Raw genomic sequence first — 24,030 nt, 5'->3', positions numbered from 1 at the left:
TTTATAAAATTTATTTTTTAATTTTCTCATGGATATTTTAAACTTTGTTTTTAAATGTCTGCGACAACTGTCTTTTCCTTTTCCCTTTTCCCTGACTTTGGTCACTTTTCATATCTTACTATATATTATTCATGTCTATATTTAGTTCAATTCTCAGCACCCAAATAGCAGCTCACAACTGCCTGTAACTCCAGTTCTGGGGGATCTAGCACCTCAAACATGCAGGCGAAATACCAGTGTACATTATAAAAATAAATAAAAGAAATCATTTAAAATATTTTCTACCATTGCTTTAAACACACCATCTTTCCTTCTTGACCAACACTAGTTCTTATGAAAGGACTGTGTACACTCAATGCTTTCAGGTCAGCAGGGTAGGGTCCTCTTTTGTGAGTGGGTATCTGTGTTCTGTCTACCTTACATAGTCTCTTTTTAGGCAGCATCTTTTCTGGAGTGGGTTTATTTTATTGTCTGTAGGTTTCTTTAAGGTAATTTAATCTACACCTTAGGGGTTCTCAGCTAAGGCTTTTGAAGTACCTTAATCAGGATTCTACACTCCAGGGGTAGTTAGTTAACATTTGAAAGACCCTAATCAAGATTCTGTACTCCAGAGGCAACCAGTGAGTCAGTTACTGCTCTCCTCTGCACCAGTGGGTACATTAATTAGAATAAAACATGTAAGAAGTAATTTTTTACTGGTGAATGGAGTGTTGACTAAGATATATATTTGACCAAGGACTTCCACAGAGATGGGATTGGAGGACAAGAATTTAAGGAGGTCCTGTAGGCTTCTAGCCAAAGGTAGGAGCTTGATTTGGTTTTGGGTTTGTGGTACCCATAGCGAATGGATATCTTAAGCCACTGGAGCACACACTTATTTATTAACACAGATGAGCCAATCCTAGCTTTCTTCTGTCTGTCTTTCTGTGATGAGATGACTGGCCCCACATCCTGCGTCTGTTCATTGTTTGCATTTCTTGTCTTCAGTAATGCTACTCTCTATTTTGAGGCAGACTATTTCATTTCAATTTATGGAGTTATATTTTATGTGTAATTATGTAATAAGCAAATTGGATATCTTAAGAATATGAATTATAGTGTGATTTTTGAAGCACTCAAATTGCATTTTTTTTTTTTTTTTTTAGTTTTCAAAAATATTGTCAGTATTGCCAGGTTCCCATCTGTGGTAGCTTTGTAGACAGGTAAGTTGTTTGACAGTTTAGTGGTCTAATTAGGCTTGGCAGCTTTTTCAAAGGCTCCTTAGTTTTTCTTACTTCTCTTATTTTTTGAGATCATAATATAATTAAATCATTTCCCCTGTCTCTTACTCCTTCCAACCCTCCTTTCTCTGTTTCAGATTCTAGCCCCTCATTTATATTAATTGTTGTTATAAAGGCTCTTTTTCGTATTGAATTTTGCTCAGTACTGGCAGACAGTTCTTATATAGAGCTAATATTGTTTAAATTTAACATGTAATTCAAATTATATAGATTGAAATCTTTCACTGTATGGTAACATTGCACAATTTGTATATTGTGCATAACATAATGAATGACATCTCTCAAGAGTTTCTATAGTAAACACTGCCATTGTATCATGTACCAATTAACATGTACAAACAGCATGTTCTAAATGGTATGATATACATATTCAACAGTGAGTTAAAGGGCCTTGTCTTCTGCAGTTTTATGATGTGTGCGGTAAACCTTTGATACAAATTGCTGATTTTATCTTACAAGTATTGAAGAAAGAAAGCAGCCATGAACTCATGATCTAGATTGTTTTCTGTATTCATGTGCAGAGTCATTAAACAAAAAGTAGTTAGCATCATGAATAGATTTTTTTCCACCTTGTTTACTTGCTATCTTTTGAACAATTTCTATGTGGTAGTGTCTTTCTGTATGCCCCTGGGTTGTCTAACTTGTGATTACCTCAGGTGTGTCTGGGCCTTACCTGTGATTTCTTTTTTTTAATGTGCTGCCTGTAACATGATAATACAGATAAGTGGCTGTAAACCATGTAACCAGAGATACATAGTTAATGTAAATGTGGAATTCTAGAGCTTGAAAAACTCTTTGATGTCTTCTCCTTAATTCTTTTATCAGTCCAGTTAAGTGGAACCCTCCTTCTGTGATTTCATGCGTGTCCTCAGTTATTGCTATCCATAGCCCCTTAGGTCTGTACAAACAAAGTGGTGTGTATAATAGGAAATACTCGGAGACAGCAGGATTATCGGAGAAATAATGTGGCAGAAATTATCCCCATTCTTTAGTATGTAGCATTATCTTATCTGGTAGTAAGAGTCTTAAAGCTACATTTGATTCATCTTTAGTTGTTAAAATCTTTAACAAAATAAAATTCAAAGGTAGGAGAATTAGAGATGAAAGTAAAATATGTTTATTTAACTTTAAATGTCTAATACCTATAAATTGGGTATCCACTGTAGTATATCAGGTGCTTGGGAGTGATGTGGACTTCAGGAATTTGCAGAGATGCACAGGTCTGTTCTGATTGTTGGGTGAAGCCTTATTGAATTTCGGTTAAATTATTTTTGTACATTTTTCCCAGGAATATTATGTGACCTTGTAATTGTTTATGAATATTACACCAGTCATGGTTGATTAAGTTATTCTTTTATATTGCCTTTTAATTTTCAACTGATATAAGTGAAATAGATACTATAAATTAATATTGTACTGTTAAGTGTTTATGTTCGAGGAGATTTCAGGAGACAACAGAAAGTTAAGTCTTTAAACAGCTGTTCTGTTCTGCCATGGCATTTCATTATTCAAATCTTGCTTATGTGTTGCTTTTTACTGAGCCAGCTCTACAATTAGTGTGCATATAAGTAGCTATATGCCATGCCATTGCAGGCCAGATTGACTTAAACTACATTTACGTCATCATCAGCCACCCTGGGCAGTAGCTGTGATATCTAGGTGGCACTTTGTTTGTGTCCTGTTTGTGACTCCTAGGTGCACTTTTTACAAAGAACATTGGAACAGGTAAATTCCCATTACTTTTCTTCCTGCCTGAAGCTCTTCTTGTGGCTCAGCTTCATTTCCTCCCAGTCCATGTGGAATTGAGGTGGCTCCTGCTGCTGAGTGCTGTCATAGCTTTTCTGCGGGATTGGATTTGCTAGATAGAATATTCCTGTGGCCTGAGGTATCCTACTTCTTCATGTATAAAACAAAACCAGGAACTGAAATGTATGTTTTCATAACATTATATTTGGAAATATTGGTGATGTTTTAAAAACTTGTCTTTAGATTTTTATTTTTTCAAGGCTAAACCTTTGAGTTCTACTTCTAGTTTCATTAGTATTAAACAGTACTGAGTACTGTATTATCAAACACACTCTGTTGTAAGGAATGTCCTATGCATATGGTTTCTCTGACTTTCTGGGCATCTAGTGAGCCTTATAAGATATCATGAATAAAATATATTGAAGATTTATTCATAAAAGTGAGCTTGTATCTTTGGAGTTACTCCAGTTATGGTGAGACAGCCACTAGGCAAGAATTGCCTCTTTCTATCTACAGACAAATTACTGTCCAGAAAAGGACACACTTGCAGAATAGTCTACTGATTATATCTGCCTAGACAGAGTAATCAGCCCTTAATAATTCTGCAGCACTAAGGTCTGTCAGATGATCCTGGGCCAGAAGGCTGAAGATCAGATGCTCCAACATTTTGAAGTATAGGGACTGTCCAGGTGTTCAGCGGTATCTATAAATTGGCTAAGTTTTAGAAGCTATGCTTTGTGCTTCCCATAATTTCAGTTAACTCAGTCATTCTGAATTTCTGATGGGGTTGAAAACTTAAGTCTCAGCCAATCCTGGCTATTTACTTTGAGAGAAAAGATTTGAGAGGATGGTTTTCAGCTGACATTCATTTTAAAGCCAAGAAAAAAGCCAGGTTCAGAACTAAGTCTTTTAGTTAGGAGAGATGACAGAGGTTCTGGTTAGTCAACAAAATGATGGACTGGGTATTAGGACTATCTTGCATTTCACTGGTACAACTTGGTATAATTTTGCTCTAATTGTATTTTGAGAGAAAAGTTCTATTTTAACAGGAAGGGTTATATGTAGGAGGAGCTAAGGTGGGAGGAGTACGGAGAGGAAGAGAAGGAGTAAGGAGAGGAGAAGAAGAAGGAGAGGAGAAGCTAGGTGATGAGAGAGAGAAAGAGAGAGAAAGAGAGGGGGGACATGGAGGCAGATGTTCACATGTCTCCACCAGTCAAAGATAGTTGATATATCTAGTTTGGGTATTGGGTTACACTTCTGATTGAGCATTATCAAACTTAAAAAGCCTTTGATTAACATTTTAAAAAACTGCGTAAAAGCAAAAAGGCAAAGGGGGCATGGGATAGGGGTTTTCTAGGAAGGGGAAATGGGGAAAGGGGATGGCATCTGAAATGTAAATAAAATATCCAATAAAAAATAAATAAAAAAAAGTGAGCTTGTATAAGTAATTATATCTTACTAAAATATCTTTGGTTCATATTTAAGTGCATATTTTATGTTAAAATATAGACATCATTAAGATGATATTTTAGTCATTTAAAATATATAGATTAGTAATATTAAGTAATATTAAGTATATTTATCGTGTGTGTAGACAGTACCTTTATCCTTCCGTATAACTCTTTTCACCTTGTAAAACTCAAACTCAGTACCTATTAAAAAGTAACTACACTTTTATTCCTTCTCCTTCCTCTGACAGTCTACCTTCTACTCTGTTTCTAGGAATTTGACCACTCTATGTACCTCATTATAAGTGGAATCATAAAGTATTTGTATTTTGTGACAGTCTTATTTCACTTAGCATGGTGTATTCCAGATCTGTTTTATTGCAGTGTGTTGGGCTTCCTTCATTTAAAGTGGAGTGATATGCCATTGTTTATATAGATCACTATTTATCTGTTCATGTGTTGGTGAATAACTGGGGTGATTCTAAATTTGGTCACTGTGGATAATGCTGCTATTATATTAATGAATGCTGTGAACAAAAACTTTTATAGGCATATAGATATGTAGTTGAGAAATACCATTGATAATAAATACTGATTTAGTTTGTGGCTTTCTTGGGTGTCTTTGTCTTGCTTTGATATCTATGGCTTACATGCATTTTCGGGGATATCTAGGTTATATGGATGCAGTAAAACAGACTCCAGTCTTCATGATTGCTAAGCCATCTCTCCCGTCCTATGTAACTTTTATAATATAGTTTTTAGTAGGCACAAATATCTTCAGAATATCAGCTAATCCTTTTCCCCACCTACTCACAGGGATGAGAACTACTAGTAATTTGAGGCTATTTCCTCTTTTTTTTAAGACCCAGATGGTTTGGGTAAAGGCTATAATATAAAGATCTATAAAGGCTATAATATAAAGCTATATGCCAACATATAGCTTAAAGAAGGTTTTCATTGATTATTGCTGATATCTGTGAAAGATATTAACTATCCTCTCCCCCTACACACTCTCTTTCTGTCTCATTCACTTATATAAGCAAGGTCTCATTATGTGTGCTAGGCTGTCTGGAATTTGCAGTCTCACTTAGGCTTACTTTTAAATTCCATCCCTATGTCTCAGCCCTTCAGTACCTGGGATTACCTGTTGTGAGTCACACGTGTGTTTAAATACAAGTATGATGGCTTTTGTGGTTATTTAGTACTTTGTCACTACATTTCCCCTTCAAAATCGTTTCATATATGTTTGTTGTCTTACATATACTTCTTTTCATTTCTTTTTGTTTGTTATATTCATGTACTTTTGCCCCTACATATATTTATAACATCTTCTGTTCTCACTGTTTATCACTTATAACTAATGAGTAAGAAGTTGAGGCTTGGGTTTGAGTCTTTAAAGTTCTCCTGAAATGCCATGTATTGTATTTTAGAGATAGTATGTACCATGGACTTAATTTATCAACACACTGGATCCAAGTAGTCTGTGTAAAACTGGAGGTTTACATCTTCCTATAGAATTGTTTGTACATTTAATTTCTTACCAAACCATTACCAATTGGTTTGAATTGGGGGCTGTTGCATATTACTTTGTAACTTAGTTTAACATAAATTTTCTCTGATTCCTTAATAGAATAATCAAAGCAGTGATCTTTATTATTCTGCTGTGCTGTTGAATTAATGTGGAAATTGGATCTGATATTTAGGTGTTGTTTTCTTTTGTAGTGAGGGAGATAAACCTGCAAGATATCAAGGAGGACTTGGAGTGTGATCCAGAGGAGAACAGCAATCTTTTCATGGGAATTCTTATTCAGGGGCTGGCCAGACTGAAGAAGATCCCTGAGACAGTTAAAGCCATTAAAGAGCGTTTGGAGCAGGAACTAAAGCAGATTGTGAAGAGGTCAACCACCCAGGTGGCCGACAGTGCCTATCAGAGGGGAGAGAGCCTCACCGTGGACAACCAGCCAAGGTAGGGATGGGTATAGTCTGGGGTTTGTTGTCTTTTTATTGTATAATTTCTAGGGTGGAGAACAAGTAACTTATTTCCAATTGGGAGCGTTTTCTTGAGCTGAGGATACTATGTTCTGTACATACTCAGGCCAAGCATTGTCTGTCTTGCTTTGGATTTGTTGAGAAGGTTTAGGTTTATTGTCCATATTCATAGACAACGAATGAGAGGTATAAACCCATGTGTAATGGAGAGTGTTTATTATCACATGTGGGGAGCCAACAGAAAGCAGCTGTCATCCTTGCAGCCATCTTGAGCCATATACTCTGGCAAGAGACTTGATTACATCAGCCTACAACAGCTGAGCACACTCTGATAACATCTTGTTTTAGATACCCAGGATCTTCCCTTGGGTGTGTGAGATTTAGAGCCGAGACTTAATTAACATTGCTAGAGCGGTCCGAGACATTTTGGCCCCCAAACGTGGGGTAGTGCAGTTCTCAACATTTTTGGCACCCACTGTGGAGCAGTTCAGGCCACAACAATCACATATGTTAATAAATCAATGGCAAGAAAGAATGAAGCAACTGTTGAACATGTGTCAGTTACTAAGCTGTTTTTAAGATAATTTATGGATATTGCTTGATTTAGCTTTTACTCCTATTCTGTGAGCTAGTTCTTAGTGTCCATATCTCATAGTTAGAAGAGCTGAGACTCCGGGATAGGGATTAGCCCAAGTGTATGCTTGCTGGCTGACTAGTCTTGAATTTGAGTACGAGATTACTTTGATTCTAAAGTCTGTGCTGTTTTTCCTGACCTGTGTTTTCCTCATTGTCATGTGGTGATACTTGTGAATAGAAAAATAGCAGAAATTTCTGCATTTCCTTAAAACATTAAGTAGCATTTGAATTTCAAAGATTTTAGTTCATTGGAGAACATGGCAATTCTATTATGATCCTAAGCTGTGGCTATTATACACTGGGAGAACATGTTTGTCAGATCAGATTTTAGGGAACAGTAGTCCAGTATTATATGATAGTATTTGAAATTAGGACTCAGTAAAAAAAAAAAAAAATCTGATCGATCATAAAGTGATTTCTTTCACCCTTGCTGCCTTCATGTCTACCTTTTTCCCAGACACAGACACACTATGCAGGTAAGGCTGGAATAGCATGGGAGAAAAATGCCAGTGAAAGTGCAGTTTCATTGACAAATAGGAGGCAAGCAGATGTGATGGTGTGTAATTATAATCTTAGTGCTCAGAAGTCTGAGGCAGGAAGATCTGGAGTTCATGGCTAGCCTAGGTTACATAAGGAAACAGTGTCTCAAAGAAAAAAACATGTCATATGAGAAAAAAGTAATTTTCTCCTTTGTTCGAATGGTTGTGCGTGGGAGATGGTAATGCATAAAGGGTGATACTTTTCTTAATGTGCTACTATGGAGATTCTGATGTTTTTACTTAACATGCATACATTTTAAAAACAGACATTAAACAGATTTAAGGAAAAAGAGTACTAACTTGGCCTAAACTTCTCTCAGATTTATTTTAATGTTTTGGAAAATCTGATATATTCTATTCATATTTTCTGAATTCTTTTTGTCTATCTAGATAATACTGATACTGACTTAAAAACCCTTCAAAAGTAATTCTCTTATGAACTTAATTTAAAATTATTATAATTGGTGAAGAAAAAGCAAGCAAGCAAACAAAAACCCATCAAACTACTATTTACCTGTCTACTATCATGGAATGCATCAAAGCAGATGGTTGAAGAGTGTGGGTTTGTAGAGATCTGATAGTATTGTAGCTCCTGGTACCTTGCAGGGTTGTCTGCTTCAGATGAGGTTAATGGTTATAATGCTTAGTAGGAGTATAATATACATGCATCTGCATGCCAATACATATGTTTGTTATTGATGCCTTCTTCAGTCTTCATGTGTTTCATCACTCATGTGGTTCTGAGAAGCTAGCGCATAAGTCAGAATTGAACTTTACTTTTCTGCTTTCTTTGCTTGGTGCCTGGATTTCTGCAAAGACCTTTTGACTCTTTGCTAATGAATACTTGAAAATTCTGCTTTGCTATTTGCTCTGTTGTTGCAAGTGCCCAGATGAATAGACTGAACTTTCATAGGGAAATAACATTACTATAATATATACTGGAAATAAAGCAAAGGGCACAGATCAATAACTTTCCTGCAGCTCTCATTATAGTTGCCCTAAAAACATTGTGTCTTTCATAGGATTTTGACCTCTTCCTCTTCTATTGCCTCAGCTGTTTCCAGAATTCAGTAGTACAGATTACATCAGTGGAAGCAAAAAGCTAGCTCTTTGCCTCAGGAAATTCTAAATAGCTTTCTGTGAGGAAGGAGTCAGCAGTAGAGGTTTTTTTTTTCTTCTTTTCTTTCTTCTTCTTTCTTTGTTTACAATTTCTCTTCCTTTATGTATTTGTTTACTTATTTATTTGGTATTTTAAAGATTTTTCTTTTTCTTTTTTATTTTGGTAGGCAGGGTACATGGGCTATTAAGAAGCAAACAAATGGTTCATGTTTTGGCATTTGTTTTTTTTTTTTCTTTATGACATAATCCTGTTTTATAAAAGCTAAAATCTACATTTTTTTTGGCCAAAACTCTTTATTAAGAAATAAAATATTACAGAGAAAACAGTAATTTGGGGTAAACCATATTACTAGATCAAACACTAAATTCTTGGACCTGGAATCCAGATGAATGACAGTTCCGAGCCAACCTCTGGTAGCTGCTTTCTGATAGTTGTACAGACACTCAAGAATTAATTCCCCTGAGTTATTCCAGTCATTCGGAGATGATTAGCATTGTTTGCTTCCAGAAGCTTGGAGCTTTAAAAAGGACATTATCAAATTACTCCTTGAAGCATTCATAGTTCTTCTGTGTCTGAAACTTCACTGAGATATTAGTGACATCTCTTTCAGAGGGAGTTAAACCACAGTGGCATTATTAGCAACATTGTCATTGTTCTTTTATACCTCAAGACTGCTGCCTCAGGTGACAGAAGAGTGCTTTCCTCAAGCAAAATCTCCATCCATTCCCAACCAGCACATTCTCTGGCCTAATCCTAATGAAATAACTTATTCTAAAACATTTTTATGCAAATGCAATTCGGAAGCCAGGCATTAGTATTGTAAGTTTCTGTAGAAGTTTCATTGTTCATCTCCATTTTGTTAAATACCGTGTGGTTGTGATGCATTGCAGCCTCTTTCCATTTGTCATATGCAAAGAGAGTTAATGTTGTGTGGTATTTTTCTGGAAATGGAGATTGAATAAAGCTGTTGAATTCCATCTTGCTTTAATTTATATAAAGCCATAATTCTTCCTTCATCAACTTAAAACACAACAAAACAAAACCACATTTTGGTGAACTATTTTTTTATTTTATATTTTTTATTTCCCAAACTATCTGTTTTCTATTCATAGGAGAAATGTTTTCTCTTTTTGGTTCTTTTAGTGTTTATAAGCTTCTTCACACTGTTTAGGAAAATGCTCAGCAGTTGTTAGGCTGCTATTAGTAACATGGGAAGCATTAACCCAAGGTGGCAAGTGCCTTGCTAACTTAGCACAACCATTTGCTACCCATTGTCCCTCCTCACACCCTTGCAAAGGCAACTTCAACTTCAGATGGACAATGTAGCCTGCATGCAGCCTCTGTAGTTTAGAACCAATTTCTTCAATATTTGCTGTCTTACTCATTATTTCCAATCATATAGCCAATGGTGTTTGTGTATCATTTTTGTGTCAAAGAAGCCAGAAGAAATTCTATAGTTCATAAATACCAAAAGTGAGAGGAAACATTGAAGGAACAAAAAAAGTTCTTATAGGTATTAAATCTTGTCATGAATAAGGAAGTGAACCAGGAGAGGGGTGGCAATTGGCATATATAAGACAGCTACTTTAGTAGGTGCATCTGAAGGGAAAAGCCCTGCTATACTAGAAAACTGTGGGCCTAAAAGAGGACAGAAAGAACTGGATGTGGTGGAGCAAGGCTGCCAGGGGAACTCTTTCTCTTTCTAAGGAAACCATTTTGCAGTCTTTGTAGACCTTTATTTGTTTATTTTTGATTGTATCTAAAGAGAGGAGACAACTAAGTTGCCCCATAAGTTTATGTATTAGTAGAGTGCCCGTTTGACTTATAGTAAGTGTTGAATTAAAGAACGACTCCCACACAGAGTATCTGCTATGAACCACACACTAAACTAGTGCCAAACAGAGATATGCCACTGCCCTTATGGAATGTAAAGGGGAAGAAAGGCTTCCTTCAAATCAGGGTTTTGTTGAAAACTATAAGGTTTAGCGGACAAGCAGAAGGTACTGTGCAAGTGTATGCTTAGGACCTTATTAGGAAATAGCTTGTATCACTGTTTTTTAAAAGTAAAGTAAGACAGTATTTATTGTTTATACTAGTTGTAGTTGTCAAGCTTGTCTCCTTGATAGCACCAAGTTGTTTTTATATTTAAGCAGTTACCATGACATCAACATCTCAGTATGAGACAGAAAAGTACTGGACACTTGCCTTGTCATTTTCATGGTTTACACTGGCCCTGGTGGCTTATTTAATTTTGATGAGTACTGCCAAGTACACTTTTTTTTTTTAGAGACACACATTTTCATGTTTTAGAGTTGCTATATTCCCTTGCCTACACTTTATATCATCAGATACTTTTATATTTGTTAATCTGAGAGGTAAATACTGATATTTCTAGTGTGGTTTGGGTTTGTTTTCCTTGTTACGTATGAGGTTACAGTTTTCATTTGTGTAATAGTAACTTGTTGTCATGTCCTGGATTATGTCTGGATGTATTACATCAAAATAAGGTAAGTTAAGAAAGTGAAGAAAACACAGAGAAAGGATACTTCCTGTAGCAGGGGGCCTGGTCAAGGGTAACTCAGTATTTGTTACTTTCAGTTTTTTGATGTTCTTTTCCCTTGTGTGTATACAGAGGCCATACAGATTACACACACCTACTAAGTGACTAACAGTTTTTAAAGGAGTAGATACTCTAGTCCAGGGATCTTGCTACTTAGAAATGACAAATGGATTTAAAATTCTTAAATTATTTGTTAGATATTCTATTGAATATTTTAGGACTACAGTTGACAATGTGTAACTGATGTCAGAAGGAAAACCACCAATAGGTGAGGACTACTTTGTTTACATGGTTCTGAAGGAGGGCCACATATACTGAATCAGAGCCTACACAGTGTGCTGCATCACAGTGTGTGGGCCACTCCTTTCATGTCTGCCTGTGTGTGTTCTGGAATTGATTGATAGGATTATCTCTGTGCTTGCTGAATAATTCTTACACTGATCATTATCCACTGTATAGTTATGGTTCTTTTCAAGGTTAATATTTGTCCCATTTATCACCACCTCTCCCACCTCCCATCTCAGCCAGTGAAGGCTACAGGATTTTCAAAATTGCATTGGATTATTCTTATAAAGTTTGAAAATTATATTTTTACAATATTTTTAAAGTCTGGAGTCTGGAACTCAGTAGCAGTATCTACTGATATAAAAAAGGTATTTTAGTAAAGTGATTTTATCTATGAGGAAGTCCAAATGCTCATCCACCAAGGTTAACTTCATAGTACAACTACAATATTTGTAGAAAGAGAAAGAAATGAAATATTTCTCATGATTTTATTTAGACCTGCCAGGCATGTTTCCTTTTCAAATAATAGCATTTTCTTAAATCTCTTCTTTCAGTATTAGTTACTCTTCTCCTGAGTGTCTAAAATGCAAGACTTGGTAGAAATTGGTCATTTTATTTTACAGAAAAGTCATTTAAGAGCAGCTTTAAAGCAAGGTCAGACGTCTGTCCTTGTGGCTTCCTGTAGCCATTCCTAGGCACTTCATGAAGCACCTGGACATGCGTGGAATCAGGAAGGGCCTCGGTGTGATTTAGATGAAGAGTTAATTCAAATCAAAGCAAGCGGGAAGCAAGCAAATTTAACTTCAGTGATTAGGATTTCATTTGATTGAGTCTGTACTTTTGATTACATGTATCAGTGAGAACATGCTTTAAATACACCCTGCTATTAAATATTGAAGGGTATGAAGAGTGAACCAGGGAATAGTGAAGAAACTCCACCATTTTTTAACTAGCATATATCACTCATAACTATATATATTTTTTAAACAAATAAAAGGAAATAATTGTGTTAAGTGTATGATTTCTTGTTAATTAAGGTAGCTAATTCATTACCATGGATGATCCTAATTCTCTGTACTTTTAGTAAGACTTAATTAAATGAGTTACTAACAGCTCTATAACAGATGAAATGAATTAGTAATATCAGTATGTTAATAGTACTTTGTAAATCTGGAGCTGAATAGGCTTTCTTTCTGTTTGTACACTGTCCTTTACTTACAGTTTTTAGAAAAGGGGTTTATAATTGAATGGGCTGGAGGTACTTCTCAATAATAAATTTCTTAAAACTTTGTTTTACATTTGACAGAATTAATAACTAATCTGCTCTTTCTGTCTCTCATATATCTGGTTTAAATTAGAGATTGGACCAGCTAATAATGTCTGTAATCTCATTCATGGATTGGTGTAACTATTTCAATGTCACCTTCATGCTACATCAGGGGTACCTTATAGACAGACAGACAAGACACTGTTATCAAGTGAGAAATATCAAGTGGTGACATGTAGAAGCAATGCCAGGTGTGATCAAAACCCCTTCACTTATGGTCCCCTCTAGCTCTTAGCCTATCCCGTTATATTTTTAATGAGCTTGTTAGATAGGGGTCAACTTTGTGTTTGTGGTTTAGGATCATACTCAATACTTCTAACAAATAAATAACTGTGATAAAGTGGCAAAGACAATTGTATTTTACTAGCAAGTGGGAGTAAGTGATCTGGAATGTGGGCACAGAGCCATGGGACTCTGTGCGTGTGCACTAATGTTTGCAAAGCAGGCTGCCATCTGCTCTATTACTCAGTCTCACAACTGTCTTCATAATAGGAGGGACATTATTCCTAATCCCAGATTTGTCAAAGGAAATGTAAAATCTGAAATAATCTGATAGTTCTGAAAACTTACTGGTGGTGGACTTAATATTAGAAGTGGTCTCTTTCACCATGTAAGTTTGCTACTGGGTTATTTATAGACACCGGTTTCTACTTCTTTTCCTGGCCCTGAGTTTGGTTTTCCTATGAATGAGGAAATGTTTGCATGACTTACGCATCCCCTTACTGCATGCCCCTGCATTCTGATCCGTGGTAGGCCTCCACGAGGTTATTGGACTTGATCAGAAGTGGATCGCCATTAGCTCACTTGAGACTCAAATCCAGTTACCGCAAAATTCAGGTGGCTTTGTACATTTGTAATAAGAGTCACACACAACCAAGTACTAAAAAACCTGAAACCTTAAGGTATGTTATCACACAGAAGTAGGGCTATGGGTAATTTTTTTTAATGTGCTACTGTGATGAAATACTGTTCTTGGGATAGGAAACATGTCTTTAAGAGAGTGGTATTGATATTTTAATTCAAAAGGAAGAAGGCTTTAATTTTTTTTTTTTTTAATTTGGTTGCTGACTTGTTGCATATCAGAATTAGAAGTTCATTCCAGGTCATCTCTCCTGACTTCAGAAGCTTGATTTGACAATGAGGGAAGGATTCAGGAAAGAACTGACCAGGGCCAGGGCCATTCATTGCCATTCTTCATTCACTGTATCACTAATAACTGTCTCCTCTTCTTTCATACTGCAGGAGGAGAATTAGTTAGCATTCTTCAAATAGCATATATATAAATATATATATTATATATAAATATATATATTTATATATAATAGCATATATATATATTTACATGAAGTAATAAGTGGTAAAAAGCATCTCTCTGCCTTTCAAAAGTAGCTTTTAGGTAACTTTGAAGTCTAAATGGAGATTATGTCTTGTTTAAAATGAGAGCTACTACTAAATCATCAGAGCTTATTAAGAAAATGTTTCTATGAAATACAGACCAGCAAAGCTAAGACCATCTTGATATGATACAGTTGATGACTGATTTGTTTTAATGTTTATATAAAATATTAACTCTGAGTCTAAAGTATAACAGTAAGGAGATCAATACTCTGTGGTTATTGCCTTTGTTTGTCAGTGGGAAACTGCAGAACCCTGATATTAAGATTTCAGCAAATAAGTAGTAGAACAGAACCTATTTTCTGCATTGAGTGCTTATTTTATGACCATATAAGGCAGCTTCTTGGCCATCAACCTGGGTTTTCCAGGCAAATGTCTAATCCCATGTTCCCAGGATGGTAAATTTAGATTCAGATAGCCTTATCTCATCATAAATATTGAACATTATTTGCAATTTGATGCAATGTCTTTGCATCCATGGGTTCTTGTGGTCTAGAGCAAGTGACTGCTCTCTGACAGTTTCTTTTTTTAGCCCTCTGTCTTTGTGCACAGTGATACTTGAGGATGGGAGCCACAGGGATACTTCAGGTAGGAGGTTAGGAGAAACACTGGGAGAACGAATGTTTTACCTATGTGTTTTTAAAACCTGCCAGGTAATTGGATATATGTATCTTTCAGCTTACAGAACTGTCCGTATGTTCTTGTGTTTTGGTTGATAAAGTTATACTTTTTGAGACCATAGTTTTATTTGGAGAACTTTATTATGGGCTTCTTAAATTAGGAGGCTGTAATATAGAACACATATCTTTATACCACTCATTGTCTGTAATGTGCGTTCTCTTACTTCTGTTCTGGAGACTAAAGATTCTCATACATCTGGACAGCTTTGTTGCCTGCTGCAAACTGAGGAAAGATCTCAGACTGGCATCTTGAATCTTAGACTTTTGATAATATTCCAGTCCTAAAGAATTCATTCTTTCTTTATGATTTCATATGACACAAAATTCAGCCATTTTCTTCTGGTTCTCCCAAAGAACCTGGACTTTGGGCCATGTATTGACAGGGAGGTGCGGCTACAAAAAGCATAACATAGGGCTCTGTAGTCACTTCTAGGCCAATGTTGTCTACCTGGAGGCTACACAGACCACTGGGTTTGTTTTGTTGTGTGGACTTTGCTGTATGTGATTTATTTATTTATTTATTTATTTATTTAGTATGTGTATGCTTGTGTGTGTGAGAGAGTGTGAGTGTGTATGTTAGAGTAGGGGGAAATGAATAGGTGAATGCCAGGCATCATTTATAATCGTTTTGTCTGCAGTAAACAGAGGAGTAAGAGAACTGGGTTTTATTCTATCAGTCTTCTTCTGGTCAAGTGCCAGAGATGAAATTCTCCTGCCTTAATCTCTTTGCAGGTAGGGAATTTCGATTGAGGAACCCGAGTATCTTCTAGATAGCTGGTAGGATATATACCAGCTGCATTCTGGGAAGGGATCTGCCTTTGTTATGAGCCATTCACGCCTGAGTTCACCTTCCCTGTTTCCCTGAAAGACTGGGTAACCTGTAAGTTGTAAAATTCTCTTTCTTGTGTCTGACCTCCCAGAAGCCCTTGATTTTGTTGATAACTCTCTCCTCCTTTGACTTCTAAAAATGGCTCTGGCCTCCTCTAGCATCTTCCTAATTATTCCCTCCCTCCCTCCCTCCCTCCCTCCCTCCCTCCCTCCCTCCCTCCCTCCCTTCCTTCCTTCCTTCCTTTTTCTCTTTCTTTCTGGGTTTTTTGTTTTTGTTTTTTTTTTTTGTGAGACAGGGTTTCTCAGTGTAACAGCTCATAATCATCCCTTTCCGATGCTGTTCCCCCCCCCCCCCCCCAGGAGTTTTGGCTCTGGCCCTCCCTTGCATACCAAGCTGTACAAAGTATCTCTGCCTCATGGCACCTTTCAAATATTTATGTTTTTCACATTTCCAGTATCTGCTTGTCTTCTGAGCTCCTGACTTGCATATCAAGTACCTAAGGACATGGCCCATTAAACTTAGCATATCCAGATCTATCCCAACAGTTTTCCATCTAAATTTCTATTTTCACTTAATTCCTCCACCTCCAGTTCCCTTCTACTTCTTCATCTCTTTCATTCTCTTCTCTTTCATAAGAAAATAGCATCATTGGTGCTGCTCAAGCCAGAATTTCAACAGAGGACATGGAGCCCTTTCTTTAAAAAAAAATAAAGCTTTCTTTATTACTGTTCAGTTACCTTGACTTGCTCTGTGTTCTGACTTCGTGACTCTGGCATCTCCCCAGGGCTCCTAGATCAGCTAGGAATCCTCGGCTTTACAGTTGGAGACTTTTGGAAAAAAAAATATATTTTCAATCTCTCTCTCTCTCTCTCTCTCTCTCTCTCTCTCTCTCTCTCTCTCTGTGTATGTGTGTGTATGTAGAATAAATTCTGGATTCCTCATGTGAGAGAACATATGCAATAGTTGGCATTCCAAATCAGATTTGTTTCACTTAATATTTTCATTCATTTTTCTAAAAATTGCATAACTTCATTTTTATGGTTGAATAAACGATCATTGTAGGAGCTGATTCTTTAATTGAATGGGTTGGATCACTTACTGAGGAAGCCCAGTAACAACCTGTGTTTGATCCCTAGAACCCACATAAAGCAGGTAGGAGAGAACTGTTTTTATAAAGTTCTCGGTTTTCCACATATATGCCATGGCATGATCATGTCTCATGTACATGTGTGCACACGCACGTGCGCGCGCACACACACACACACACACACACACACACACAAATAAAAACCCCTTTATTGTGTATATACACCACATTTTCTTTCTCTATTTAGTTGTTGATGGGCATGTATAATTTAGCTCTTGTGAATTGTGCCACAAGAAATGTGAATACACAAATACAGTTTGTCCCTTCCACTGTATTGTAAGTGTAGTCTAGCTGGGTCATGTGGTTGGTGGTTATATATTTTTTTGAGGAACCTCTATACTAGAAACATTTTATTTCTTTTGTGCTATTTATGAAAGAAGGATAAAAAGTCCAAAAGAGTCAAAAGAAAAAGTTAATTTTTTCTTCACAGTCAGAATTCAGAGGAATAAGTTTTCAGTATAGCTTTGTTTTGAATTACTAAATTCTCTTCTTCTCTGTTCTATGTATTTCTTATTTACCACAGTAGAATTGTAGACACTCAGTATCTCTTTTACTCAAGACATGGCTGCTGCTGTTAGAGCTTAAGCTATTTTGGAATGTAATTCAGAAACCTTACATTTCACTTCTTGAATGAACGCAGTCATTAATTTTTGTTAAACTAAGAAATACCTAGACAATTAGTGAACTATCTTCTTGATATACTGGCATTAAATTTCAAGAGTTCTCACCTGAACAATGGATTAATCTCTTGATGATTTGACAGCATTGGTGGATAGTGATGCAGCCAGCAAGTTGAGCCCAGCTGGAGGCTGCGGGGTACTAGATGCATGTCTTTAGGGTTGTATTTTGTCCATGGCCTTTCCCCCTTACGAGTTCTGCCTAAGTTCATGGGTCAATACAATCAGTAGGTGAACCCTGTGAAACTGTGAGTCAAAATGAATCCACACTTAACATTTAATATCGGGCATTCTGTCGGTGATTAGTAACATGTTTTTACTATAATGATGGGCTTTGATTGCTGTCACCACTGTGTGGCTTCAGCTATTAATCTGTCAGTTTATGAGTTAATTTCTTCCAGCTCAAAAAACTACTAGTGTATGACTTTTTCTGTCCTTGAGATATTTCATATAAATAGAAAGTTATCTTTGACTTTTTTTTTACCAGAATATTTTCAGTTTGTTCTTGCTGTCCCATAGATTGTTTTGTTTCTCATGTACTACCCAATATAATACACTTTTGCACTATGTTTACATTTATTAGTAAACAAATATTGGTTTATTTTGCTCTTTGCTTGTTGTCACTAATGGTACTGTGAACATTTGTATTCAAGCATTTGTGTGCCTATATTTCCTGATGAGTCACATGTGTGTTCTGAGAATTGAGTCTCTGGTCCATATATGACAGCTCTGTATTTAATGTTTCAGAAACATTGAGAGCTTGTTCTGTGGAGGGAGTGCCAGTTTTGAGGAAATTTGTGTGGCAGTCGCAATACTTTCCATTTGTCTTTTTTATTGTTTTATTCTGGTAGATGAAAATGTTTTTTCATTTTGATTTTGATTTCATTTCACTTTTTCACTAATGATGTTGTACTTCTTTGTGTCACTTAATTTCTATTAATATGTATTTTTCACAACAACACTATACATTTAAATTTTACTCTTTGTTTAAAATTACAAGTGACACTAGCACACTGGAGTTTTGTTTTATGGGTTTTCTTTTTCTTTCTTTCTTTTTTTTAATATTCTAGGTACAAGTCCTCTATTAAGCGGTGGTTGATAGTTTTTATTTCTCATTTTTTGTATCAAGTTTTCTCATTCTTGGTGATATCAAAAAGTAAGTTTTTCCCTTTAGCTGCAGGTCTGTTACTGTCTCTGGTTGTATTGTTGTAATGCAGAGCTGAGCTTTCCTCCCGTGAGTGGATCCTTAGCTCCACATCTGCAGATCTGCCTGTAGAGCTGTCTGCCACATCCTTCTAGCTAATGCTGCACTTCCCCTCTCCTTTGTAGCTGCGATGGCTGTGATGTAGTGGCAGGCCTGCCTCTGACATTGAGCCTACAGGAGCAGCTGAAGCTGGCCTGTGTCAGGTTTCATTTTATCAAGGGATGCCATTTCCTCAGTGTAAATAGACTCTGAATCTGATACCCACCTCATTTCTTCCCTGGTGTTTTCTAAGAGAGACCTGCACCTGCTCACTGAGCTTCTCTGGTACCTGGCAGATAGGATGCACAGCAGTGGAGGGCAGTGGTTAGAGTCAACCATTTTATGTATATAAAATGTGGCATATGTAGGTATAAGTTTGAGCCAACATTGAGAAGATAGAGTTTTCTTTCAAAAGTTACGATGGCTCCTGTTTACCTACTCAATGTGTTATTTCTAGATTATGTAAGTGTACTGCAGGCTGGGAGCACTACATAAATTCTATTGATTATCTCTCATTGAAATTGCAGTGTCAAATAGATATTAGAGTTTTATCCTAGGATAGTTATGGGCTGTCACATTGGCACATTAATTAAAACAATTGGGTGATAATGAAGACATAGGAATAGATAACATGCTGTGCGTTTTTGTGAGATTACAGTTGTAGCCTCCACTTATGGCAATAAAGTCTTGTTAATTGACATCACCGTAAAGTACCTTTGTGTTGCTGTTCTACTTTGCAAGTTGACTTTTCAGTTTGTTCAGGATCTGGCCACATAGAAATGTACAGCTCACATTAGTCATTAAATTTATTCAGCAAATATTTCCTAACCATCTTCTACATATTGTTGAGTATAGCAATATATAATGTAGAATCCAATCTGAAAAAATAATAGTGGACAGGGGAGGCAGAATTCCTGCATAAGGATAAATGTGACTCATATTTGTTAAGGTACATATGTAAACCACATGTAGTAAGTTCTTTAAAACTACTCTCCAAGTTTAGAGCAGGAAGTAATTCTATGGCTATGTGATCAGGAAAGCTGTAAAGCTCAGTGTAGAGGAATTACTTTGTATCCATGACAGAAATCTCTGTACAGATCTGTATTCTAGAATGGTAGTGAGAGGTAGATGGCTAAATGCACTGGCTTGGAAATCAGCTATTGTTCTGAGACCAGCTGCTTTGCAACCTCATTTTATGTCCTTGAGTCTATAGAATTGATGTAATAATATGTGTCCAGCATATCTCACTATGATAAATGAGATAATGTGAATGCCTAAGCTGCTCCCTGTAGTGAAAGTCAGATTGCTTAGCAGGTGTCTATTTTTTTTTCACCTACACCTTAGGCTATGCATTTGAATGATAGCAAAGCACAGCTTCCCATGACTAACAGGATTAGTGTCCTTACCAAAGCACTCCATTTATTGCTACTGAATATCATAATCTGTATGGCATCTGAACTGCTGTCTGAAAAATTTGTCAGAATTCATTGGAGACCTCCTATGTGAAAATAGAATAGTTACAATTCTATGCTTTCAAATATGTTAAAAAGAGCTGTGTTTATTAGGCTGCTGGTTTAGGGATTTTACAATGGATTTATAAACTCTTAAGTCATCATCATTTAGTGACAGTAATCTGAGTAGATACATTTAGAAGATTGCTTAGATCATGCAGCTGTTCCAAATCAAATCTGTTGGAATGTGAAATTTTACTCTTTACCTTGCAATGTGCTTCTCACTAGAGCTGATGATTTTTTTCTTACAGGCCAGTGTAAACCATTCCTCTGTGATGATATGGATTTATGTAAATGGTATTTATTTTGTTGTTTTGTTTTTCCACAGGTTACTTCTAGAACTGCTGGAACTGTTGTTTGATAAGTTTAATGCTGTAGCCACTGCACACTCTGTGGTCCTGGGGTACCTCCAGGACTCTGTTGGGACCCAGCTAACACAGCAAGAAGAGATCAAATTATATGATATGGCAGATGTGTGGGTGAAGATCCAGGATGTGTTGCAGGTAAGGCCTTCGTACAGAAGCTGACATCTTGATTGGGAACAACAGTGTAGAGCAATAGAAAACAGATCCCTGGATTACTACCTGAGGAAGCACAACTGGATAAGTAAATAATGCTTTCAGTGAAAGGAGATGATGTAATTTTTACCGTCTTTCAAAGGACTTCTAATGAACTTTTGTTGTTATTATTGTTATTATTTTGCAGGGAGGGTCAGGCTTTAAGAATAAGAGCTGGTTTTCAATATGTAGCACTCAAAGACATACTCTATGAGGAGTTCTGTTCATTTGTTTTTTCCTTCATTGAAATTAGTCATATGTTTAGCTAATACAAAATTTGGGTGGTTAATATAGGAAGGTCATGAGTTTGAGGCTGTTCTGGGATTTATACAGACTTAATTGCTGGCCATGCATATGAAATGAGACTTTGTTTTAAAAGAAAGAGAACAAGTGTATGTGGGGGAGAGATAATAAATATTAAAATGTTTAAAAGCTATTTTATGAACATGGCTGATCTTAATTTTACTATTTTCTTACAATCACCTTTTCAGGCATTGGATTAAATGACAGGTCAGGAGCTTATTCTGAGAGATGAAAATAAATCTGTGGTTAGAAGTGTATCACTTTCATTTGTTGAAGATCAAAGGAATTATAGTACTGTTTGATATGATACTGCTGACATGGCATTTAGAAACTGCATTATATTTTTTTCTCTGCCAGCAATATATATTTGATTTGGCCAGATGAAAATTAGAAATGCAATTAAGAGTTAGCCAAAATAAGTTTGACATAACTAAATAGAAATGGAAATATCTACTTAGTATTAAAAAAGGTAAGTACATGTAGAGAATTGAAAAATGTAACTATGTTGGAATGAAATCACTTGCATAGAAAATGGGAATGTTTGCAGTGATAAATAAATCATGAATGCAAATTGTAGTCATATTTGAGAATATATGCACGCTCCTGGTAGATTGAATAATATTGATTTTTAGTAACTCATTTTCTAGACTTATTTTTGGGAGTGAGGTGATGTACATTTGCTCAGTTTAAATGGATTGACTCCACTTTTTCTGGATTCTTTTTACCAATATGTCAATTACTATGTACCTATAGTAGGTGCTTGAAAAATGTTTGTGTATTTGGTAAATATCTTTGTGGGTCAGAGCTAGTTATACCATACTGGTTTGCTTATAGAAATTTTGCTACCTAGAAATAAAATATACTTTTTATGTTATTAACATGTTATTGCAGTTTCAAATATTGTTGGATTTCTATACCTATTGTTCTGGCCAGGGTGAAATTGCCTCTTGTAGTAAGGAGCTATAAATCTGAATGGACTCAAGTCAAATAGCAGAAAGCAGAGAGCAAGTGAGGTTAGATCCAGGTTTTTTTGTTTGTTTGTTTTTGTTGTTTTTTTTTCTTTTTTCTTTTTTTTTTTTTTTTTTTTTTTTTTTTTTTTTTTGTTTTTTTTTTTTTTTTTATAAAGGGTTTCTCTGTGTAGCCCTGGGCTGTCCTGGAACTCACTCTGTAGACCAGGTTGGCCTCGAACTCAGAAATCCGCCTGCCTCTGCCTCCCAAGTGCTGGGATTAAAGGTATGTGCCACCACCGCCCGGCTAGGTCCAGTTTTTTTCTTTCTTCCTCTGGTGGGTACTTTTCAAGCTATGAGAAATGAAGTACAAAAGATTATCTTAGCAGATGATTCAAGGATGTAGAGGTTTCTGAAATTTGTGAAGTGCAGAGTACTGGAGAGGAGAAAATTACATGTAAAAGGAGCCTTCGAAAGTTAGCACAGAGTTGGCTGAGCCCTTGGTCAAACATGTTCCACAGACCTTAGCAGGAAACAACCACTGTGATAATGATTGCTGATGGGAGATTCTGAAAGGATATGCAAATGCTCAGGAATGGTGAGGGAACTTGGCAAACTATCTCATCATTTTAGATGTGACTTTATGCCTTAGGAATAGCCCTTTTAATCATGGAGAAAAGGTTAATTCATACAATACACCCCCAAAGTTCCTCCTGAATTGAGCTGATCCACTTATGAAGTAACTGACTAACATCTGAACTCTCTGTTAACTAACATAAAAGAGTCAGATTCCCAAAAATGACACATATGCACAATGACTAGCATGCAGTTATAATACCATGCAAAAATCTGAATGCATGACTCATATACAGGACAAAAACGAACAAAAAAATTGTGTCTGCAATGACAACATCACCAGTTGGAGTAAATGGTGAATTTTATACTCTAGAGAGGAACAGATCGATGCACCATAGGAGATAAAATTGATCACTGAAAAATTAAGAAAGGAAGAAAATTGATTAATCAAGAAAGGAAGAAAAAGAACAAAGGAGAAAGGAAAAATAAAGAAGAAAATAAAGATGGTGTGGCTAGGATACAAATAAAAGTGTTTATACTAAGTATACAATTATATTTAATATAAATGACTAAACACCTCATTTAACTGGCAGAGATCATATCAGATTAAAAGTGAACAAGAACAAGATCTAGGCAAGCAGTCTTAATAGATTCATTTTATTACTTTTTGAACTTTTAAATAACTTTAAACTTCTAGGAAAGTTTTAAATATAATAAAAGACTACCCATTTGCCTCTATGTTGAAATTTGCCTTTTGCTAACATTGTATTAGTTTATATTGTTGCCCTCATGTACAACACACACACACACACACACACACACACACACACAGAAACACACACACACACACACACACTTCTTTGAAAAACATACACCAATTTATGTAATCTATTGCATATATTGTAGTTTTATAATATGACCCAATAGTGTAGATAATGTGGCTGTTTATTTTTATTTATATCAGTTGTTCAGTATAGGACATTTAAATATGACATTGCCATACATGCAAATACAGAAATTCATCTGCTTCTGCAATAAATGGGTTCTGTCTTTGCACAACTTAATTTAATCTTTCTAAGTTTTCATCAACAATGAAATGATCCTAATTCTGCCATGATGAGGAGCTAATTTAAGTTATGAGCAGGACAAACAAGCTATCATGTCTTCCTTTAATTACAGTGGCTTTATCAAATATGTGTGTTTCCTACACCCTTAAAAACAAAATTCATATTAAA

General features: G+C 36.0%; 1 protein-coding gene across 2 annotated transcripts in view; it reads left to right on the top strand.

The window, feature by feature from the left end:
- The window catches only part of Exoc4 (exocyst complex component 4), a 711,678-nt gene that overhangs the window by 74,449 nt on the left and 613,199 nt on the right, over positions 1-24,030 (top strand). For both annotated transcript variants that reach the window (XM_034519115.2, XM_076913572.1), the window contains exons 6-7: positions 6,197-6,440; positions 20,741-20,915. In XM_034519115.2, coding sequence (XP_034375006.1) covers positions 6,197-6,440; positions 20,741-20,915 — 419 coding nt within the window. The remainder of the gene's footprint in view (positions 1-6,196; positions 6,441-20,740; positions 20,916-24,030) is intronic.

The sequence above is a fragment of the Arvicanthis niloticus genome, chromosome 15, assembly GCF_011762505.2.
Source record: "Arvicanthis niloticus isolate mArvNil1 chromosome 15, mArvNil1.pat.X, whole genome shotgun sequence".
Lineage (NCBI taxonomy): Eukaryota > Metazoa > Chordata > Mammalia > Rodentia > Muridae > Arvicanthis > Arvicanthis niloticus.
The sequence above is the reverse complement of the archived record's forward strand: the minus strand, read 5'-3'. Positions and strand labels throughout refer to the sequence as shown.